Raw genomic sequence first — 19,483 nt, forward strand, 5'->3', positions numbered from 1 at the left:
AATCTTACTTTGGGCAGACTGAGAACCCGATGACAAGAATGTCCCATGCATGATTTAGCTCCTACAGATGGTCAGGACATGCCTGTTTTAATTTCTGGCATGTGCAAGCCAGAGGGAGAAAAGGCAAGGAATTTGATGGGCACAGTAGAGTAGTTGCAAGGAACACCCTCCTGCTACTCTGCAATGCAATGTGAGAGTCACAGCAGGTAAGCAGTGTTTTATCTGAGGACACAAGGTTGTGTTTGCTTCATGGGTCTCCTTAGGGCTGCACAGGAAGGATGTTCATCTACTTCTTGAAAGCTACATGTTACTGCAGTTTGTGACATTTGTGGAGTTACACTATTGATTTTATTTTCTTAGGAGAAGACATAAATAGAAAATTCCTCATTTATACACCTGAGCATGCCTTGGACATCTGGACATTAAAGCTCAAAGTGACCCAGAAGCAGGACATAGTTCACTATTTAGCATCCAGCTGGAGAACTGTGTTAACTCCTGTATTACATAACTGCTTTTTCAGACAATTTTTGTATTTTTCCATGCATCTCTGAGAGTGCTTCCAGTTATTCCAGTAAACATGGGTGTGTAGGAAGAAGGGGAGTAATTGCTTTTGAAATGGTTGAAAATAATGCAGTTATAGCCCTGGAATCAGATGCTTCAGGATGTGGCTATTTATTTCACAGTTCTGCTTAAGATCCATCCTGTAGTGATCAGCCAGTGGTCCTTCTTGGGTTTCAGACAAATATTCAGGAAGGGAAATTTGGGAAGATCTACGGATTGAATTTATTCACAGTGATAAACTGCTCTTCAGGGTGAGTGACACATTTAGCTCTGGAAAAATAAAGAATGAGCTAACCAGTCATCACAACCAAACAACCATTTTAATGGTTCTTTGGTTGCTTTCAATGCAGATGCTTTTGGACAAAGTTTTGCTCTCAAATGTCCTCCCCACTACTGTAGAGTTATTATTTTTTTTTAATAACATTGTCGTTGTTTCCTGGAACAGCAAAAGGAGAATTTGATTATGTTTGTATTGTAGAATCATTCAAGAGCCCATTGTGCTTAACTGTGCAAAAAATGGATAGGAGAAACTCTCATTCTCAGGCAGCTGAGGAAGATGAACAACACAGAGGAAGGGACACGGTCAGATACACACATGTATTACAATGATATTTACTTGATGTGTTCAAAGGCAAAGTGAGAGGCATCTCTCAGCCAAATTATCCATTTAATAACTCATTTTCCTGTATTGTCATAACACGTTTGGGTGTTGAGGAGAGAGCCTTATAGAGTGAGGTGGCCTCAGAGAGATGCATGAAGAGAGCATTCAGGGCATGGAGCACAAGAGTCAACACCTCCAGCAGGTCTCCAGGACCATTTTGTTTGTTTTGAACATGTTTTAGCCCACGGGCAGCCTTGCCTGGGCTCACTCCAGAGCGAGGTGGTGTTTCTGTGGAATGAGTAGTGTGGCTGTGCTGCTGTTAATACCCAGGGGAGGGAGCTGGCCATGGATGTGTGCACAGACATCTTGTGGCCTTGAGTCAGCCTCTCCTGTCCCGTCTGCAGCCCGCACTCACCCGGGCCTGAGCACTACAATAACCACTTCAGGCAGGGTCTGCCTCCCCCCATTTAGTCTCCCTCCACTTTTGCTCTGTAAATATTTGTCCCGTCCACATCTATTGTTGGCACAGAGACATCAGCAGAAAGTTCTCTTAAGCCTGTGCTTGCATATTTGGATTCAGGCCAGTGAAAGTTAAACCTGATCGTCTTAGCCTCTCACTACCCCTGCTCCTTCTTTTTTTTTCAGTAGTAAATGATGACTCTCCTCGAGATGAGCCAGATTTTCCTGGGGCAGGCTGGCATTTCCCCAAGACATACACATTTAATGGCATGTGCTGGTGCAAGCAAACAGCAGGATAGAGGGGTTTTGTTCCTTTCTTACCCACTATCTAATTTATTCCTTGCCACTTTCCCTACCCACAGGGGAAGGATGGCTGTCTCTCTATACAAGCCAGAGTTTGATTTATTTATTTATTTATTGCCTTCCTTCCTCAAGCTGCCTGTAGCAGGCACACCGAATTTCCAAAAATGAAGGTGTTAATGCAAGTATCGCTTACTGCCCTCCTGTAACATCCATGCCACTGCTACCCAAATTGAGAAATGCAATTTGGATGAGTCAGGGAGTCTGCCCTGACTCAGACTAACTAATGTAGGAGTGTCTCGGGGTCATGCATATTTCTATTAATAGGGTCAAACTTGAGCAGGGAGCTCTGGTTTGATTTACCTATATTTAGCAGTCACACCAATGCAGCAAACCAGCCAAAATAAACCTGGCTCAAATTTCTTTGAATTTGTGATAAAACAAAATAAAATACAGTCATTATCTAAAGGTAATGAAACATGTTCCTTTTATTCTGTGCTCAGCCAACACACTAATTTTTATGTCATGTTCTGCTGTTGCAGTAAAAAAGTTGAAAGTGAACTATTTTTGTGTCTCATACATATCTCTTTTTTTCCTCACACAAATGAAACCACAAGTATCTCTCTTGTATTCTGGTCCTTTCAAAGTGTATGTGCAAGGACACTGGGAGAAGCTCCTTCCTACCCTCTCAGTAGACTGTTGGTACAAAGACAAGTGAAGAAAATGTTTCTTACTCTTAAGAATAATTTGTGGGGAGATATTCTCACTGTATCTTTTATAATACCAAAGTTTATTAGTCCTGTATCTAGCAGAGTAATTCCATATTAGAAAATCTTTGTGGTTCAAGGTTTAGAATGTGTTTATTTTCTGGCTTCCAGGAAGGCAAAATGTCTCTAAATACAGTGAGTGAGGAAAAAAAAAAAAAAGAAAAAGGCAAGAAATTGTATAGACTGTCCAGGGAGCTAGGGAAGCTGTGTAGGAGAGTAGAAAATATCTATAGCAGACTGGATGATGGGAAAACCCTGTATCCCAAGTCTCCTATCTCTGGAATGGCTCAGTAAGAATTTCTCCTCAGCTAGTACGAGCTCACATTGCTCTATTGACCTTTTTGAGGTTCAATTGATTTACCCCAGCTTGAAACCTGACCTTTTGTGTGCAGATAGCAAGGTGGCATAGAACTTCTGTGTCCAGATAGCAAGGTGGGAGAGAGCAGAGCAACACTTCCTAATCTCCACAAAGGCTTCTGAATGAGATAAAAACCAGAGCCCCTGCTTTGCATTCTGTAACACTTTAGCAGACCCAACAGGATGTGAAGCTGCTCTGAACAAGATCAGAACAAGGGTTCCATGTTCATGCAACCTTAAAAATACAGGTGACACTGATTTGTGTTCTCTTTTGAGCAGAAATGTTTGAGGTGTAAGCAAGCAGAGACGTGGCCCAAGGCACTCAGTCGAGCGGCACTGTCCCCACAAAGACGGAAATAGAGATCATATCTGGGCACCAGTCTAAAAAGGCTCTATGGACTGTTAAACCAATTAGGGATCAGATAACATGTTCTCCCAGTCACTGGGATGGAGTCTGTCTGCCTTAGAGTAAAAACATAATTGTGCCATTACTAGAAGTGCTCACTGTCAGCTTCATGTCATGTGTGAAGCTCCATGTCCTTTTAATGGCTCTGCAAAGCATTAGACTGAAAAAAACCCCAACAACAACAACAGAAAACTCCAGCAAAAATCTGTAGTTTAATCTTCCTCTCCTTTTTATCAAGCAATACCAAGAGTCAACATAGATCTTGGAGCTCACCCAGAGGAAGTTTGGTATTTGATTTGAACATGCACAGTGCATCCCTAAAATTCAAAGTTGTGGAGGCCAAGACAAATTTATCTTGCCTTATAACTCTGTGTTACATGGCAGCCAGATGTCGTGCTCTCAGCCTGTGAAACATTTGCTGCAGAAATTGTCTTTGCAGCATGGCAAATGACCTTTCTGCATTTTGTAGTTTGTTTTTGGTTTTTTTTCACTGCTAGGGCTTCACCTCCAGCCATTATTAGATTACTAGGCAGAGAACACGACACAAAGCTCAAGCTGCTGTGAGAAAATAGAATTTTATGTACCCGCACATGCACCAGCTCTGAAGAATTGGTACTGTTCATGTGTTTATTGGGTGTAGATATGATCAACCTTCAGGCTGCACTACAACAGTAAGTGCATCACTGCACAGGATCACAGGGCCCCCTGAGATCTTCCTTGCTGATATGATTCTGTAATTTCCTCTTCCTTTGCATCCTTCAGTCTCTTACTTGCAGCTGGAAGACTTGAAAAAGAAAAAAAAGAGAAAAAGAAAATATGCCATGGTTGGATTTCTAGTCAACAATATCCTGGGAAAAGCAGCATTGGCTGTTCCACTGAAAAAGTTGCTACAAGATGATGTCATCTGGCAGTAGGGACCAAAACAAGACAGGGTATTGCAGCAGCTAAAAATGACAATCTGCAATGCACCACTATTTAGGTTTCATGGTCCTACTACAAAGGAGTTTGGGAAAAGAGATGCAACTAAACACTGCTGGAGTTCTGGCTGCTTGCAAGGTGCACTGTGCATAATTTGGTGTAAGAGAGGTGAAAAAATATTACACCTGAACAGAAGCAGACTGTTTTATTTGCTCCAAAATTACTTCTCTGCTTAATGCAGTGTTGCAATCCAAATGCATGTGGTTTATAAATAACCTTTTCTTTCTTTTTGATTCATGCTACTTTCTTTTAAACCCTTGGGAAATACTGATGGAAGAGGTATTTGTGAAACTGTTTAGCAAAATGTTAATTTGAGATTTGCTCTCTAGGAGTCTGGTGTCATGATCTCCAGGCTCAGATGCTCAGATTTTTCCAGGAAAGGCTGTTTGTGTCGTGGAAGGCACCTCAGTACTAAGGGCAGATCACAGAAGGGCTCACTAGGTCATTTGTAAGCTGTGCAAAAATTTATATGTGGGTTGTTTTTTTTTCCTTGGGGAGTTGGCTGCTGAATAGCAACCCTACTGAGCTTTGAAATGTGTGATCACCTCTCCAAGAAGGCTGTGAACATCAAGTAAGAAAGTGAGGATCCATAGGGACAGAAGGCAGTATTTAATCCTGCTGCTAGAAGGCAAACACCAGGGCACACAGTGCACAGGCAAGGCAGATGAGGTTGTGACTGAGGAGGGCAAAGCACACAAAAATTACAGAGAGATATATAGATCAGGAATTGAATTACCAGAATTGTTACAGCTGTCTCAGACTTTTGATACAGTAAATATTATAATAGCTGTAATTTCCCTTTTGATTCCCTTTTTTCTTGGCAAGTGTTTTATGACACAAACAGCCAGAATACTTACAAGTCTGATGAATGATTTCCAAAGACCCAGTGTCCTGGATGATTGCTGCCCTTGTGAGCAGGATCACTGAAACTCCCTGTGCAGGCAGCCAGTAAATCAGCAGGTCCGTGTGTAAGCATTAAAATGGTTCCCAAAACAGAGAGAAATTAACTGCCAGAAGCCTTTTTCTTTTTTTTTTTTTCCCTTCCCTGTGCAAAATGGGAAAATCAAAGCAGCAACTCAAATGAATTGGATGTTTACACATTCCATAACATTAGATCTTGTGGATTACAGAGTGAGCCATGTTACTGGTCAGGGAAGATCTGTTCAATTATTTTTAAAAGCAATGTAGAATACCCAAGTGTTTGGGTGAATGATTATTTTAGGCTAGATAACTGTATCCCTCTCACATAATTCTCAGCTTTTTTGATCCAAATTTTAGCTCAGTTCTGCCTTTCCCTTGTCTGGTTGGCTGTGTGGATACTTGGATTTTATCTAATATGCCTCCCCTTCAGCAAGCTTCTTAAGAATTTAAACTTCTCTGTTTTCCCTTTATGTTTGCTTCTTAATAACTCTGGTGTCTTTTACCTTGGATATAGCTAAACAATGTTTAGTGTTATGTAATTGGAAAGGTGGTGGTGCTCAAGAGCCCCTTAGACCTCATCCAAGCTGACTTTTAAACAGATTTAAATACTGGTAATAGGAAAGCCCAGTAATGAAGTCTTCCTAGAATGTAACATTTCAGATGAACATAACCCTTTTCTTTTTTTTTATTTTTTAAAGCTGAATATTTCAGTCCATTCAACCCTGAACTGTATTTTCTCTGAATCTTTGAGATTGAACAGGACATTGATTATTTTTTCCACAGAAAAACAATGTTTAATACTGTGTTTTGAATGTTTTCCCCATTTGATTGCTAGGAACAGATTTTTATTGACTTCACATAGTAAATTGCTCATATGGATGCTACTTTTCCAGTTACGCACGCTGGGGTTATAAAAGATAGTGTGACCTGGGATAGAGCAGAGTCTGGTCTACAGCAGTCCCTGTGAGTTATTCAGTGTATGCACCATCTCAGTCTTTGCTTTTACAGATTATTATATTGCACATTTCACTAGAGAGTCTGAAATCTTCAGGCTTTTCATTGTTGGTGTAATAATACATTTTTTCATGTAGTGCTTTGGTGTTTCATCTACACTCAGCTTGTGCTGTTCTCCACTCTTGTGCTGTTGAGGTATTTTTGGCAATGTTTATCTCTGTTGTTTGTGTCTATGGTCTGGATACTATTTCTATTTGTAGTATCTAAACTGGCTTAATTTACAATGTCTTTTTCTTTTTGTTGCACTCCTGAGTGTGGAAACACTTTTGCTTTTGGGAGAAGGTTTTGGTCTGTGCAGTTCATCCTCAAACTCCCACTGCAGGCAGTGAGGGCAGTGCAGGGACAAACCCTGCACATCAGGCACTGCTGATCTAACAAGCTTTGGGAGCAAGGATTTGTTGCCCAGAAGGGCTGTGGTGTCCCCATCCCTGGAAGTGTTCCAGGCCAGGCAGGATGGGGCTTGGAGCAGCCTGGGCTAGCAAGAGGTGCCAGAGGGATTGGAACAAGATGGTCTATCCAAGGCCCCTTCCAACACAAACCATTCCATGATTCCATGAGTCTGTGAACTGGGATCCAGATCTTTGCCCATGCCACTGACTTCCCTAATTACTGCTTGTTTCCTTTTCTCCTAATTCCATTGTTCTCTATTTCCAGCTACCATAGTGATTCAAAGGGGGAGCATAGAGGGTGATCCCACTGAGTGTTTGGTTGTCTGATGATGAGAATGCCATCATAAAAGGTGAAGAAAACGAGTTTAAATTCAGGGTTAAGGTGCAGTTGAACTCACAGTGCCTTGACAAGTGTTTGTAATAGGAAAGGTGGGTGGCAGAACCATCTCTCCCTATCATCTTTGAAAAAGAATGAACTTTCTCAGCCTTCTGTCTGTCTTTAAACCAGGTTCAAAGCTCTACATCCAAAATGAATGATGATGCTAAATTTTAGAAAGAGATTAAAACTGAGGTTCATCCTTGTACTTACTGTGTCCTGCTACCTGACTATTGGCTGCACTTCACTTGGTGCACAGGCTTTCTGTATCTCACCTTCTGGAAATGCCTGATTGTCCCTCTTGCCTCTGTAAGAAACTTCTTTTTCTGTCTCTCACTTCAGTAAAATGCAAGGGGAAAGTCCCTAATTGGTGATATCCCTCTCCTTACCCCTTTCTCTGAGATGTGTCCCCTGAAATGTTTATTTTGTGTTCTTGCTTCTCCATTGCCCAAGACATGAGTGGCTTATTAAGGAGATGAAAATAGATAGAGGCTCTTGGAAATTCCTATTGTTCTTCAGAGAGACAACTCTAATGTCCAGCAGAGCAATGCCTGGGACCCATCTGTCAAGATAACAGCTGCTACTTTTTCCATAGTTCATTTATAAGATCACTGAGATCAAAACTTAGAGATGGAAAAGACCTATTTTTAAGAACAAACTGTGCTGTTAATAGCTCCTTTCCACTGTGGCTCGGAAGATGCTTTAAAGGCTTACTGAATGAAGCCTTTCAGGATGTCCAAGGCAAAGTGCATTAGTTAATAATATTATTGCTGGATATGCTGTTGACTGGCTGACCTTGGTGGAACAGCAATGCTTGTTTCACAGGGTATAAAATGAAGGTGAGTTATACTGACACAGCTGTCTGGTGACACAACCTGTTCTTTTTGACATCCAGCTTTTTGCTGTGATCACAAATGTACACTATTCCATATTCTTGCAGGATTCTGCTCTGGAGAATAGTCCCAAGTGCATGATTCAATGTAAATTTAAATTACTGAGATCCAGGTCTCAAGCTGTTACATATATTTTTGTACTTTCATTAATATCAAGGGAACTGTGCCAGTTCACACCAAAGAGAATCTGCAACATCAGGAATGATGAGCAAAAATAGGAAACAAATGTGGCAAAAAAATAATCTCACAGTAATATGATTTCAGAACAAACTCAAAGTTTACAGGCAGAGTGATATTTATGACACTGACAGCGTCTGCCTTGGAGCCCAAGATAAATCACTGTTTACACTGAAAACAATAGTGCAAAAATACTCTTTTTTTTGGTGAAAGCGGGTGCATTCCTAGTAGGTGGGAAGAGCAAACTGTACATCCATGGAAAGATTTGTCCCTTTGATGAGTATATCTCATCTACCTTTTAAAATGAAGGTCTAGAAAAGTAAAATAAGACATTTCTCTAGTGGAGTCCTGCAGCAAACAACAAAGCCTCTACTCAGTGAATGCTGGGTTTATCTGATGTTAATGGCAGGCTGAACTTCTGACAACACAGTAAGGGTTTCCCAACACATAACTTGTTAATGAACCCTTCTCAGAGTTCATTCAGAGACTGGAAGGGGCTCTTCTGTTATTCCTGCAGCAGGGTTGCTGATTGTATTGTACACTGTAAATGACTGGGTAGAACTGTGGTCACCAAGTCTAAACAACCTCAGGCAACATAATCCACTGGAAGGCATTTGGTGCACAAATCAGAAGAACCAGCTTGGTTTTAAGCTGCATTTTTTCACTAATCTTGACTGTCATAAAGTAATTTTGGGTGGAATTAAGCTTTTCTGTCTTTAGCTACCTAGAAGTCTACAATCTCTCCATGTCAGTGAGGAGAGTGCAGCATCAAGATGCCTTTTCCATCCCAGCAAGGGACTCATCCCTTGAGTGAACCAGCAGTGTGTTCCACCTGATCACCCTGGAAACTCTGTGTGTTATGCTGGAGGGAGGCCTCATAGTGGCCTCAAATTGGTGTCAGTGAAGTCATGTCTCATTTTTCTGCATGGAATCCCAGGCAGGAGGAGATGACTCCCCAGGAATTCTCCAAACACTTGTGAAGGGAGGGGCTATTGCATAATGCCAGCCAGGAAGGTTATGCCACATCTCTAAAATAAGATATTACAGGGATGTCTGACCAGTCTAGATCAAAAAGTTGGACACCCTGGATGAAAAGCATTGGACTTCTGCATTATGTATGTTTTATGTACATATGAGATCATGGTGGAACAGCAGTGTCTGCCTCTGACTTATTTAGAGTATATGTAATCTTGGCATATAGACTGTGGCTGGCTGACATAGTGGCTCAGTAAACACCCATTTTTATAAACTATTTACTTCTCCAGTTGTGTCCTGTGTGTTTCTCTCTTTTTCCAAGAATGTTTTTCCTTTTCTCCATCTTATTTAAGGGCAGAGTAGCTGCTGAGTCCTTTGCATGATGTTAGATGATGGCTGTGTTTGTCAAGATGAGTCTCAGTAAAACACTCCCCTGTCAAGGGGCTGTAGCCATGCTGAGCATTAAGAAAGTGGGATGTGATAAAGAATCAAGTAAGCAAGGACCTGTGTGAGAGAAAGAGCATTCATTCACCAGGGATGTGGGGAGAAATGTTATTTTTCAGTTGCAAATGCTCTAAAAGCCAACATGCCATCTTGGTGTTAAGTGGTAACATGTAAATAATATACTTTTAAATGTTCAAATTTATTGTCTTTGGGCATGCCCAGAGAAGCTGTGGATTCCCTGTCTGTGGAAGTGTTTAAGACCAGGCTGGATGGGGCCCTTAGCAGCTGGATCTAGTGCAAGGTGTCCCTGCCCACGGCAGGGGGTTGGAATGAGATGATCTTTAGCATTCCTTGCAACCCTGACCATTCTGTGATTCTCTCCATACCCCCTTAATTCAGTGCCCTGGTAGAGATGGGTGAAACTGTCACTAGGCTGTTGCTAGCTTAAGCCAAGGGAATCAGAAATGTTGCAGTTAAATGAAGATTTTTAGCACAAATTTTATTCAGAATGGAACATACTACAAGGCTGGACAGCTGAAAACCAAAAAATGCCCAGTCTGAGAATAGCTTATCATTAAAGCACACCTAGCTGCTGGTAAGATTGTATGTTGGGCTGGAAGGTGTTTCTTCTGGCAGTTTCTTCCCTGGAGCAGAGGAGGAATTAAGAACCTGGTGCATTTACCCCAAGTCCCCTCTCATGTGATCTCAGAGCCATGCTCAGAGCTTTCACAGGAAACCTCTAAAGATTTTTTTCTGGTGTTTTTCCATGCTCTCTGCCCCCAGATCTGTGTTGAGAACTCTGGAGTTCCACCTCGGGCCCTTCTGGTGTGGTACCTTGAGAGACAGTGGCTGGCACACTCACACCTATTTCAGTGTGGTTTAGCTGCTACACAGGTGTGTAACTTCCCAGTGGGAGGTCACCTGCACAGCTGTGTATGTGCCACAGGCTAAAATGTCAAATCCACTACACAGGCAACCATGAAACAAAAAGGGAGGAGGGAAGAAAATACATGTGCCATAGGATGAGAATGAGAATGAAACCAAGATTAAAAAAAAAGAGATTATTTTATTGTTCTGTTTTCATGGTGCACTAGGTGCTCAGAATTCTTTGGGCAAGCTCTGCTGCTTGTGTTTGTGTGGGAAATCTTGCAGACTCTCTTCTTTGTATTACAGCCATGCTTGAGTTGTTCTTTGTGCTTCTGGGCTGCTACCAGAGGGTAGGAACAGAAAGACCCAGACCAGTGAGGAACATTCCCTCTCCCCGCAGACCCTGTGTCACAGGACATGGTGTTTGGGGATGGAGAAACAAGAGATCCAAAGTATTTCTGTATTAATATATTCTCTCTAAAATGCTGCTTTAGACATTTATCGTCCCCCTCAGTAGCATTCCCACACTGACCTGATTCTGCCATGCTTATTCAAATGAAATTTGCCTTATGCTGCAGTACATGTATATTTTACAGCTGAACTTTGTAACAGTAACAGAATCAAACTCTAAAATAAAATTACTTTTTTAAGGTGATGGGATACCAGAGGAATTGTTTTCTCTTTACAACTTATGTAGAATATGCTTAGCGAGCCCCATATCTGCCTTGAAGGTAAATCTACTTTTTCTTCTTTTAAAAGTATGCAAATCCCTAAAGCCACTAGGACACAATAATGCCTTTCAGCAGAGTGAATAGACAATTGCAGGTAATTTTCCTGGCTGTGAAGTCGAGCTAAGTGCAAGTTCTTTCATTTTGTCTTGTGGTTGTAGGCAGCAGTGATTCATAGCCCACGGTGATGCATTATTGAAGAGTTGTCTGTTGTGTCTTCATTGCACACTGTCAGCTGTGTAATAAATAATTGATTGTGCTGCTCTTACTCCACATTAAAGATATATGAGTATCTAATACAGGAAGAGAATGAAGTAGCAAGGCTGCCTGTGTTCAAAAGATGAAGCATTACTGAAGTGTGCTGCAGTAGCAGGAACTGGGAAGTGCCCACCACTGCTATCCATTTCCCACTTCTCCACTTTGAGTCGGTTTGTCATGGCAACAAATGGCACATGCAAGTCCTTGCTGTTGCCTTTCTAGACAAAATGAAATAATTGTGGTAAAGGGCTGATATGCTGCAGAGTTGTGCTTATCCCCTTCCCCCCTTTTTTCAACTATTATCCCTCTAGGCTGAAAATTCCCTGAAAGTATTAATAATTTTTTCTTAAGTGGCTGCAAACTGTGAGGAAAATGCAGTCTAAGACAGTAAATCCTTTTTTCCACATAAGACTTTGTTTATATTAAGCAGAGAAAATGTTAGGAGGATAAAACTGAGTGTTTGTAGTGGTACTAAACCTCTGTTGTTGAGCCTTTCCCTGGAAAAGTGAGGCTTCCTTTGCAGTTCAGTTGCCAAGGTCCCCAGACAGGACACAGTAAGGTGGCCCCTATTCCAACACAGTGAAGAGAACAAAAGCATCTTCCAGCTCACATTCAGCACTCTTTGTTTCCATTACAATAGCCATGAGTAAAATTAATGAGACAACAAATTTGTCCAAAAGAGTTTGCCTTGGAAGTCAAAGCAAGGGGATCAGAGGTGGGTGCTGCTCACTGAGTTGTGGCAGGAGCAGGCTCAGGGCCAGGTCACTGAAGGCTGCTGTTACAACAGAAATGTGTAAAACAGTGAGTTGAATTTTGAGATAATAATGACATTAAGATGGAAGAAGTGTTAGATGTCTGACTGATGCACATCTGGATTCTGATGGAATGTGTTGCAGAGCTGAGTTAGGTCCTGGGAAGAAGAAACACGAGGCACTGACAGTATTTGCCTAGAAAACTGTTTCCCAGATCTGTGTGTTTAACACCAAGACGTCGGGGAATTGCTTTTGTTCCTGAGGGAACCACACTTTTTTCAGGTGTGTTAGCTTGAGACACAGCCACAAGCTAAGGTGGGAACACCACTGAATGCAGGGAATGCTTTGTCACAGGATTTCAGAACTGAATCTTGAAGACAACTGATCTCTTTTAATGTAAAATGCAAGTAACACTACAATGGAGTTCTGCTGGTGTGAATCAACCTGGGATGTGATTTGTGACTTTATGGATGTGTTTCTCTCACCACCACTTCAGGGATTGTGTTGAACTGTGCCTTCCTCTGCACATTGGGAAGGCATCAATGTTTACACAAGGACTTTTGGGCAATTACTAGGACCCTTCTGATAATATATTTTCCAGGCTAAAAGTGGATATTAGTAATAGTTGCATGTTGTAAATGGGGGGAATATCAGAATTTCCAGCCTTTGTGATATTCTCCTGACAGAATATGGATGTATTTTGACATAGAAACAATATATTTTATGAGGAAAAAAATAAACACTTGAGATAAAAAATTCTTAACCCACAGCAACTTTAACTCCTCAGAAAGCCCTAGGAACCAACCCCAAAGATATGTTCCTAACAGCACAAATTGATTATGGGGCATAATTGGAAAGGTGATGGCATTGAGTGGCATCAGAATATAATCCCTGTCCTGAAGAGCCTCTGGTCTACATAAAATGAAATAGGATAGTGTCCTAGAAACTGCTGGATATCTGCCTCTCTTTCTGCTGCCAAAAAGTGCTCTGGAAGTGGCTGTCTTCAGGCATATGCATTGCCTTTACATTCTGTAGGTAATTACTGTTTGAAAAAATATAGGAATGGAATACTTCCTAGATGGATGATGCTGTTTTTTGAAAGTCACCTATTTAATTCAGTTTATCCCCTCAATACTTGTGAGGTAAGTGAATCCCATTGTCCAGGATAAGAAGAGAGCAACTAGTGAAATCAAGAGATTTGTTCTGGATTAGGATCTTCATCTTCTGATTCCCAGAATTTGTCAACACTGCAGAGACAAATCATTCAGTAAACACTGGAGTCAGTGAAACCTGAGATGCAATTTTCCCTACATTTAGGGATGGATAGCTGTGTTTGTACTGCCTCTCTAGGGCCCTATAAAAACCTGGCAGTCTAGCACTTGGTTTAAGGTACCTTACCTTTTTTAAGATAGTTGACTGAGAATGATAAACAGTTCCAGAAGGTTATTTCAGCCCTAACATCTAAATCTAGGTGGGATGAAACATTCTTGGAGATACCCCTCTTTCTCCATTAGCCATAGGAGTAGCCTAGATGCCAGGTTGAGACCCAGTTTTTGCCTTTGAAGTGGATAACATTAGCAATAGAATTTATACATGAGTTTTCCAGGTTCAGGCACAGAAGCTTGACAGACTATCTGTGGATGGCCTCCAGTGTTCTCTCTCTATCCATCCTTTATGTGGATAACAATTTGGCCATGGTTTGGGGCAGTGTTTTGTTGGGACAATAGGTGTCTAACAGCTGGGATGGCTCTGTGGATTTGTGCTGTGTGATTGCTTATATTCCCAGCTGAATTGTTCTCAGATGAAAGAAAAAGAAACTTAGTCTGTGGTCCAGCCTTTCCATTCCTGACCTCTCCTAAATAATAGAGTTAACTCTGATAACAAAGACTGAGCCTTTCTCTTGGTAGAAGCTCCTTCAGGCTCTTCTTTCTACACAGATTTTTTTCATTGCATGCATTGGATCTTAATGTTGGTATGATCCCTATTCCTCTGCCAAATGGGGTTGAAATTGGCTCAAAGAGTCTCACATTATTAGGCAAGTGCAGACAGTCTCATTTCATTAGCCCTCTCCCCTTAGGAAAGAGACTCCAGTGATGGGATCTTAGCTGAAGTAGTGCAGTGTTAAAAAGCAGCACAGACACAGCTGCAGGCACACCTGTGTTTTAATAAGAAGTAATAACTTGTGTTGAACCTCTCCTGAAGTTGTGTTTTCACTGCCAGTTTAGCCCAAATGGCATTGTAGTCCTGGCAGTTTGGATGGATCTGTGGTCATGTTCCTTAATAAAATGATCCAGCTACTCTTTAATCTGCAGCCCCAATGAGCTGAACATCCGTGATTCACTAGGACCCATGATCTGAAATGTCTCCTTTTCTACACCCTTTTAATTTTTAAAACCTGGTTTCCAATTAGGATGCCTTGTAGATCAGAATGTTTTCAAATCCATGCCATATTCTGATAACCAAGTTTGTGCAAGTAATTATTTTAATACAATGATTGTTCCCTTTCAGAAACCTAAGGGGTTTTTTTACAAGTTGCCTTACAGGCATCTAGATGTCCTTACTCAGTCAAAACTCTTATTGATTGTTCTGACTTGCAAAACAATGTTGTTGCTGAGTTCCAGATTGTGGGGTTTTTTTCTCCTTGCTGTTAGCTGGATAAATAAAGACGTAGGCTGAAGATGGGCATCCATCCTTGTTGAAGAATATTAACTAAATCAATTTTTTCACCAAAAAAAAAATCAATTGGTGCATTAGCAAGAGAGAAAATAAAGCATTGTGCTGTTTTAGCTCCCAGGAGCCTGCAGAGCTAACTCTTAACTCTCAGAATCAGAGATAAAAAAGATCTAAAGTTCACATCTAAGTCCACATCAGAACTTCTTCAGGGCACCTGGAGTCTCTGACTCATTTCCAGACTGGATTGCATTTAAAGGGCACTCACATAAAAACTGACCCTCCTGCCAGAGCTCCAGTGAATACAGACACATTTGACTCTGCATTCCAGTTTGTCTTCCAAAAGCAGTAAGGTGATGGCAGAGGAAGTTACATTTGTGAATCCATAACCTCATGAATTTTCAGTTGTTGCTGAAAATAGGATGTTGCTGTAAATATAGAAAAGCCTGATTTCTTCTACAAGGCCTAACACATCTTCTATGGGCATTTTCTAGTGAAATGAATTAGTTTTCAAATGGTGTATCAAACTAGCATGGGAAGATGGAAATGTTGCTTTAAATGGGAAACATTGTCCAGGAGCTGTTGTCAGAATCTCTGAAGAGTTAATTCTTATTCTGTCACTGGTTTGATGTGGGGTGTTTTGTAAACCATCAGAGCTTTAAGCTAAGAGTTTTAATAGGATTTAGCTACAAAGTGAAATGAATGCATAACAAAGTGTTGTGGAACTTTGAATCTGAACTTTCAGATTGAGGCTATTTTATAATAAATATCTTCTTTACCTCCTTGGGCTAATGTGGAGTAATTAATGTTTGCATACTGCTTTGAATGTGCAAACTGTAATGACAATACTAAGTTTTAATATTAAAACTATTTAATATTGGGATTCTATAGTAGTCTCCTTCCATTTCATAGAATCATAAGGTTTTATGATGTGTTTAAAAATAAAAGTGCTCTGAGGAAGGACTGTCACTTAAATTTAAGATCAAATACTTCAAAAAGGATTATATTATATGCCTGAGAGTTCCCCCTGAGCTGCTTCTCCCTGCCTGCCCTCCCCCAATACAGGCTGAATTTCTATATTAAAAATGAATCCATCTTAGTCTGTAGCTGGCAAACCTTGTTCAGGAGCTGCTGTGGCTTCCCAGCCTGCCTGGAGGGGTTTGTGGGTATGACTGAGCTGATACATTGCACAGTATATGGGAATTTCCTCCTGTATTGGTGAGGCCACTCCTTGAGTTCTATGTCCAATTCTGGCCCCTCAATTCAGGAAGGGCATTGAAGGGCTGGAGTGAGTCCAGAGAAGGGCAATGGAGCTGGGGAGGGGTCTTGAGGGTAAATCCTTTGAGAAGTGGCTGAGGGAGCTGGGGGTGGTAGTCTGGAGAAAGGAGGCTCAGCAGGACCTCATCACTCTCTACAACTTCGTGACAGGAGGGTGCAGCCAGTGGGGGTCAGGCTCTGCTCCCAGGGAACAAGGGACAGAACAAGAGAAAATGGCCTCAAACCTGCCAGGGCAGGTTTAGGTCGGACATTAGGGGAAATTGCTTCACAGAAAGGGTAATTAGATATTGGAATGAGCTGCCCAGGGAGGTGGTGGAGTCACCTGGATGTACTCAGTGCCATGTTCTGTTTGACAAGGTGGCATTGAGTCAAAGGTTGGACTCAGTGATCTCAGAGGTCTTGTCCAACCTCATTGATTCTGTGGTTCTGTGATTCTATGTACTTGCATCAGAGCACACATACAGCACTTCACTATTCTACTGTGAAAAACTAAAAGATAATGTCAAGCACTAATGGTAATGGTTATGAAGCATTCCTTATGGGCAGGTTACTCCATAGTTTTCTTTCTAAGGCCTTGAGCACATGCATAGGTGTGTCTGAAAGACCAACTTGGACAAATGTTGGACTTGGCTAATGGCTAATTTGCCTTAATATGGCATTTGATTTTAATATTGATGTAAAATATCTGGACAAAGAACCCCACTGGAATAATCAAACACTGTGTGCTCATAACTGCAAGTCAAGAATTCCATTGCCACTGATTTAACTACTAATGAATTTGGAGACATCTGTGTCTGAGCTGTTGTTTGGACTGCCCTTTATTCATTGCACAGAAATAGGGACTGCTGGGATGTGATTCATTATGTCCTAATGTACATCCCTAGATTTGGTTAGATGAATTGCTCCCTGAAAGTGCATTTTCCTCTGACTTGATTATCTATTTTCTCTGAGTAATTAGCTCAGAAGTAGCTGGCTACATCTTAGAAGCCTAAAAGTTGGCAAAATGAATCCTACCTTTTTAGTCTCTGTTTTTCATTCTGGCACATCTCTTCATATTTACCTTTGATTCATAGTACAGACTTTTTAAGCAAGCAAAATATGCCTCTTTGTTATTGGACAATAACGGATGGGTTTTGCTGAAAAATAAAATTTGTGCATCAAGCTGATCTGTTAATATAACTGCTTTAATGGAAAGAAGCTAGTAAGACTGTATCTTTGATACTGAATCTTAAAGACACTTTTTTTTAGCATTTTCTTTCAAAGCCAGACTTGTTAATGTTCTTTGCAACCAAAGTCTTTCTCAGATTAATTAACTTCTCTTTGTGCAACCTCTTGCATAGAAGACTCATGGTGTATGCCCACAGCACTGGCTCTACAGCACTACAAAAAAAGGATTGATTCTAATATATAAATATCTGCCAAGCCTTGCAATATCCAGAGAAAGGCATTTTAAGTACCAGGTACTTCTAAATTGAAAGCTACTGTAATCAGCCACAATTTAAAAAGAGAAGGAGAATAGCTGATCATGTAGTGCTCTGTGAAGGTTTGCCCATTTGCTGAGGAATCTGGGCATGTGTTCAAAACCCATGGATTGAAACAGTGCCCATGGGAAGGAACAAGTCATGTCTTCTGTGACTGTCTCTGAATGAAAACATGAAAAATGAGGGTAGTAGAACATTTATATAAATGTCTCTGCTGCTTTCATATTTGTGACTGCAGAGTCTCTTCTGTTGTCCATGTATGAGGAGAGATGCAGTTGTCACGTTGTGTAGAGGTCTCACACACATGGTGTGGGATGGCTCTGTTTGTGTAACACGTTATTAGGGGCAGCCCTGGATCAGGCACCTGTCTTGGGATTCTCTCTCCTGCTGCCTCCCACTTGTTCCTTGCCTGCTTTTATCCACTTAGGCAAGGAGCTCCACTGTGCAAACAACAGCTCTTCTGTATGTCTGTGCAATGTTTGGTGCAATATGGGTCATAACCTATTGCATTGATAACAGTAAAAATAATTTCCATTTTAGAGCCTACATTACAGGGAAGGCAAAGGTAACAATATGGTACCACTGCAGTTGCCTCTCCTGCCTTTTGAATGAGGCTTTAAAGTAAAAATGGAAATGAACAGCTGATGTGACCAAGACATTAATTTTTCGTTCCTTCCCTTACCTCCAGCACTTAAATTTAGATGTATCTCAGACTGAAACCATGTGTCTTGTTTTGGCAGGAATGCTACAGAATGGAAAGAAGTTTGATTCCTCCAGAGACAGAAACAAACCTTTCAGGTTCAAGATTGGCAGGCAAGAAGTCATTAAAGGATTTGAAGAAGGTGTTACACAGGTACTAATAAATTGTTCTGGCTGAACCTGGCTGAAGAGTGTGTGAGCTCAGCAGTGTCCAGGGCAGTGGTGACAAGACCAAGTGAAAATCACAGTGAAGGATATGGAGTGTTTTGTGAAAGCATGGTGCATTTGAGCACAGTATTTCCTCTAGTTTCCATGCATCCATCCATGCATCCATGCATGCATGCATGTATCCATCCATCCATCCATCCATCCATCCATCCATCCATCCATCCATGGCTATCCCCTGCTCACAAGCCTTTCCCCATGGTATGCATTTGGGAGAGGAGAGGTGAAGTCCCCACCCCCCCATCCCTCTCCCACGGGTAGCTCCACAAACAGACAGCAGTGGCCTCTAAAATGTTGAGGGGGCAGCTTTTTATGGAGTGACCTCTAATCAGCTGCTCCGTAGAAGCCCAAGCTGCCCTTTCTGATGGCATCTATGACCCAGCTACAGGTTCTGACCCTGACTGAATAAGGTACTGCACTGTTACATTTTTACTACTTCAGACTCCCAGCTACAAAACATTCACTGACCAGCCCTTCACTGAGAGAAAGAAAACTGCCCTCCATTGACTGCAGTTTGAGTACCAGCACAGTAAAAGTCCCACAATACAAATTATTGCCAGGTCTTGCTTTTCTGTGCAGTGCTGTGAGGGCCCCCCACACATGAGGAGTGTGATCAGGCTGCTCAAGAGCACGAGTGAATGAGATCAGGGTGCAAATTTCTCCTGACTTCCCATTTCAAGATCCCAGAGCTCAGTGTAGGAGGCGACTGTTCAAATACTCTTAATAGAGAGAAGGAAAGAATGTAAAAAGAGAAACAATCCACTGAGGAATGATGCAAGTGTGCTTTTCCAGAGAAGGGTGGAAGAGACAAGAGTTTCCAGCCCTATGGAGAAAGCAGTGCAAACATTCCCTCCTGTCTAGACAGAGAAGTCCATTTGAGGAGTCTTAGACTGTGAAAAATACCATC

General features: G+C 41.4%; 1 protein-coding gene across 2 annotated transcripts in view; it reads left to right on the top strand.

The window, feature by feature from the left end:
* Positions 1-19,483, top strand: part of FKBP1B (FKBP prolyl isomerase 1B) — a 51,128-nt gene that overhangs the window by 22,850 nt on the left and 8,795 nt on the right. For both annotated transcript variants that reach the window (XM_059842974.1, XM_059842975.1), the window contains exon 3: positions 18,393-18,505. In XM_059842974.1, the coding sequence (XP_059698957.1) occupies positions 18,393-18,505 (113 nt within the window). The remainder of the gene's footprint in view (positions 1-18,392; positions 18,506-19,483) is intronic.

The sequence above is a fragment of the Haemorhous mexicanus genome, chromosome 3 (genome assembly GCF_027477595.1).
Source record: "Haemorhous mexicanus isolate bHaeMex1 chromosome 3, bHaeMex1.pri, whole genome shotgun sequence".
NCBI classification, from domain to species: domain Eukaryota; kingdom Metazoa; phylum Chordata; class Aves; order Passeriformes; family Fringillidae; genus Haemorhous; species Haemorhous mexicanus.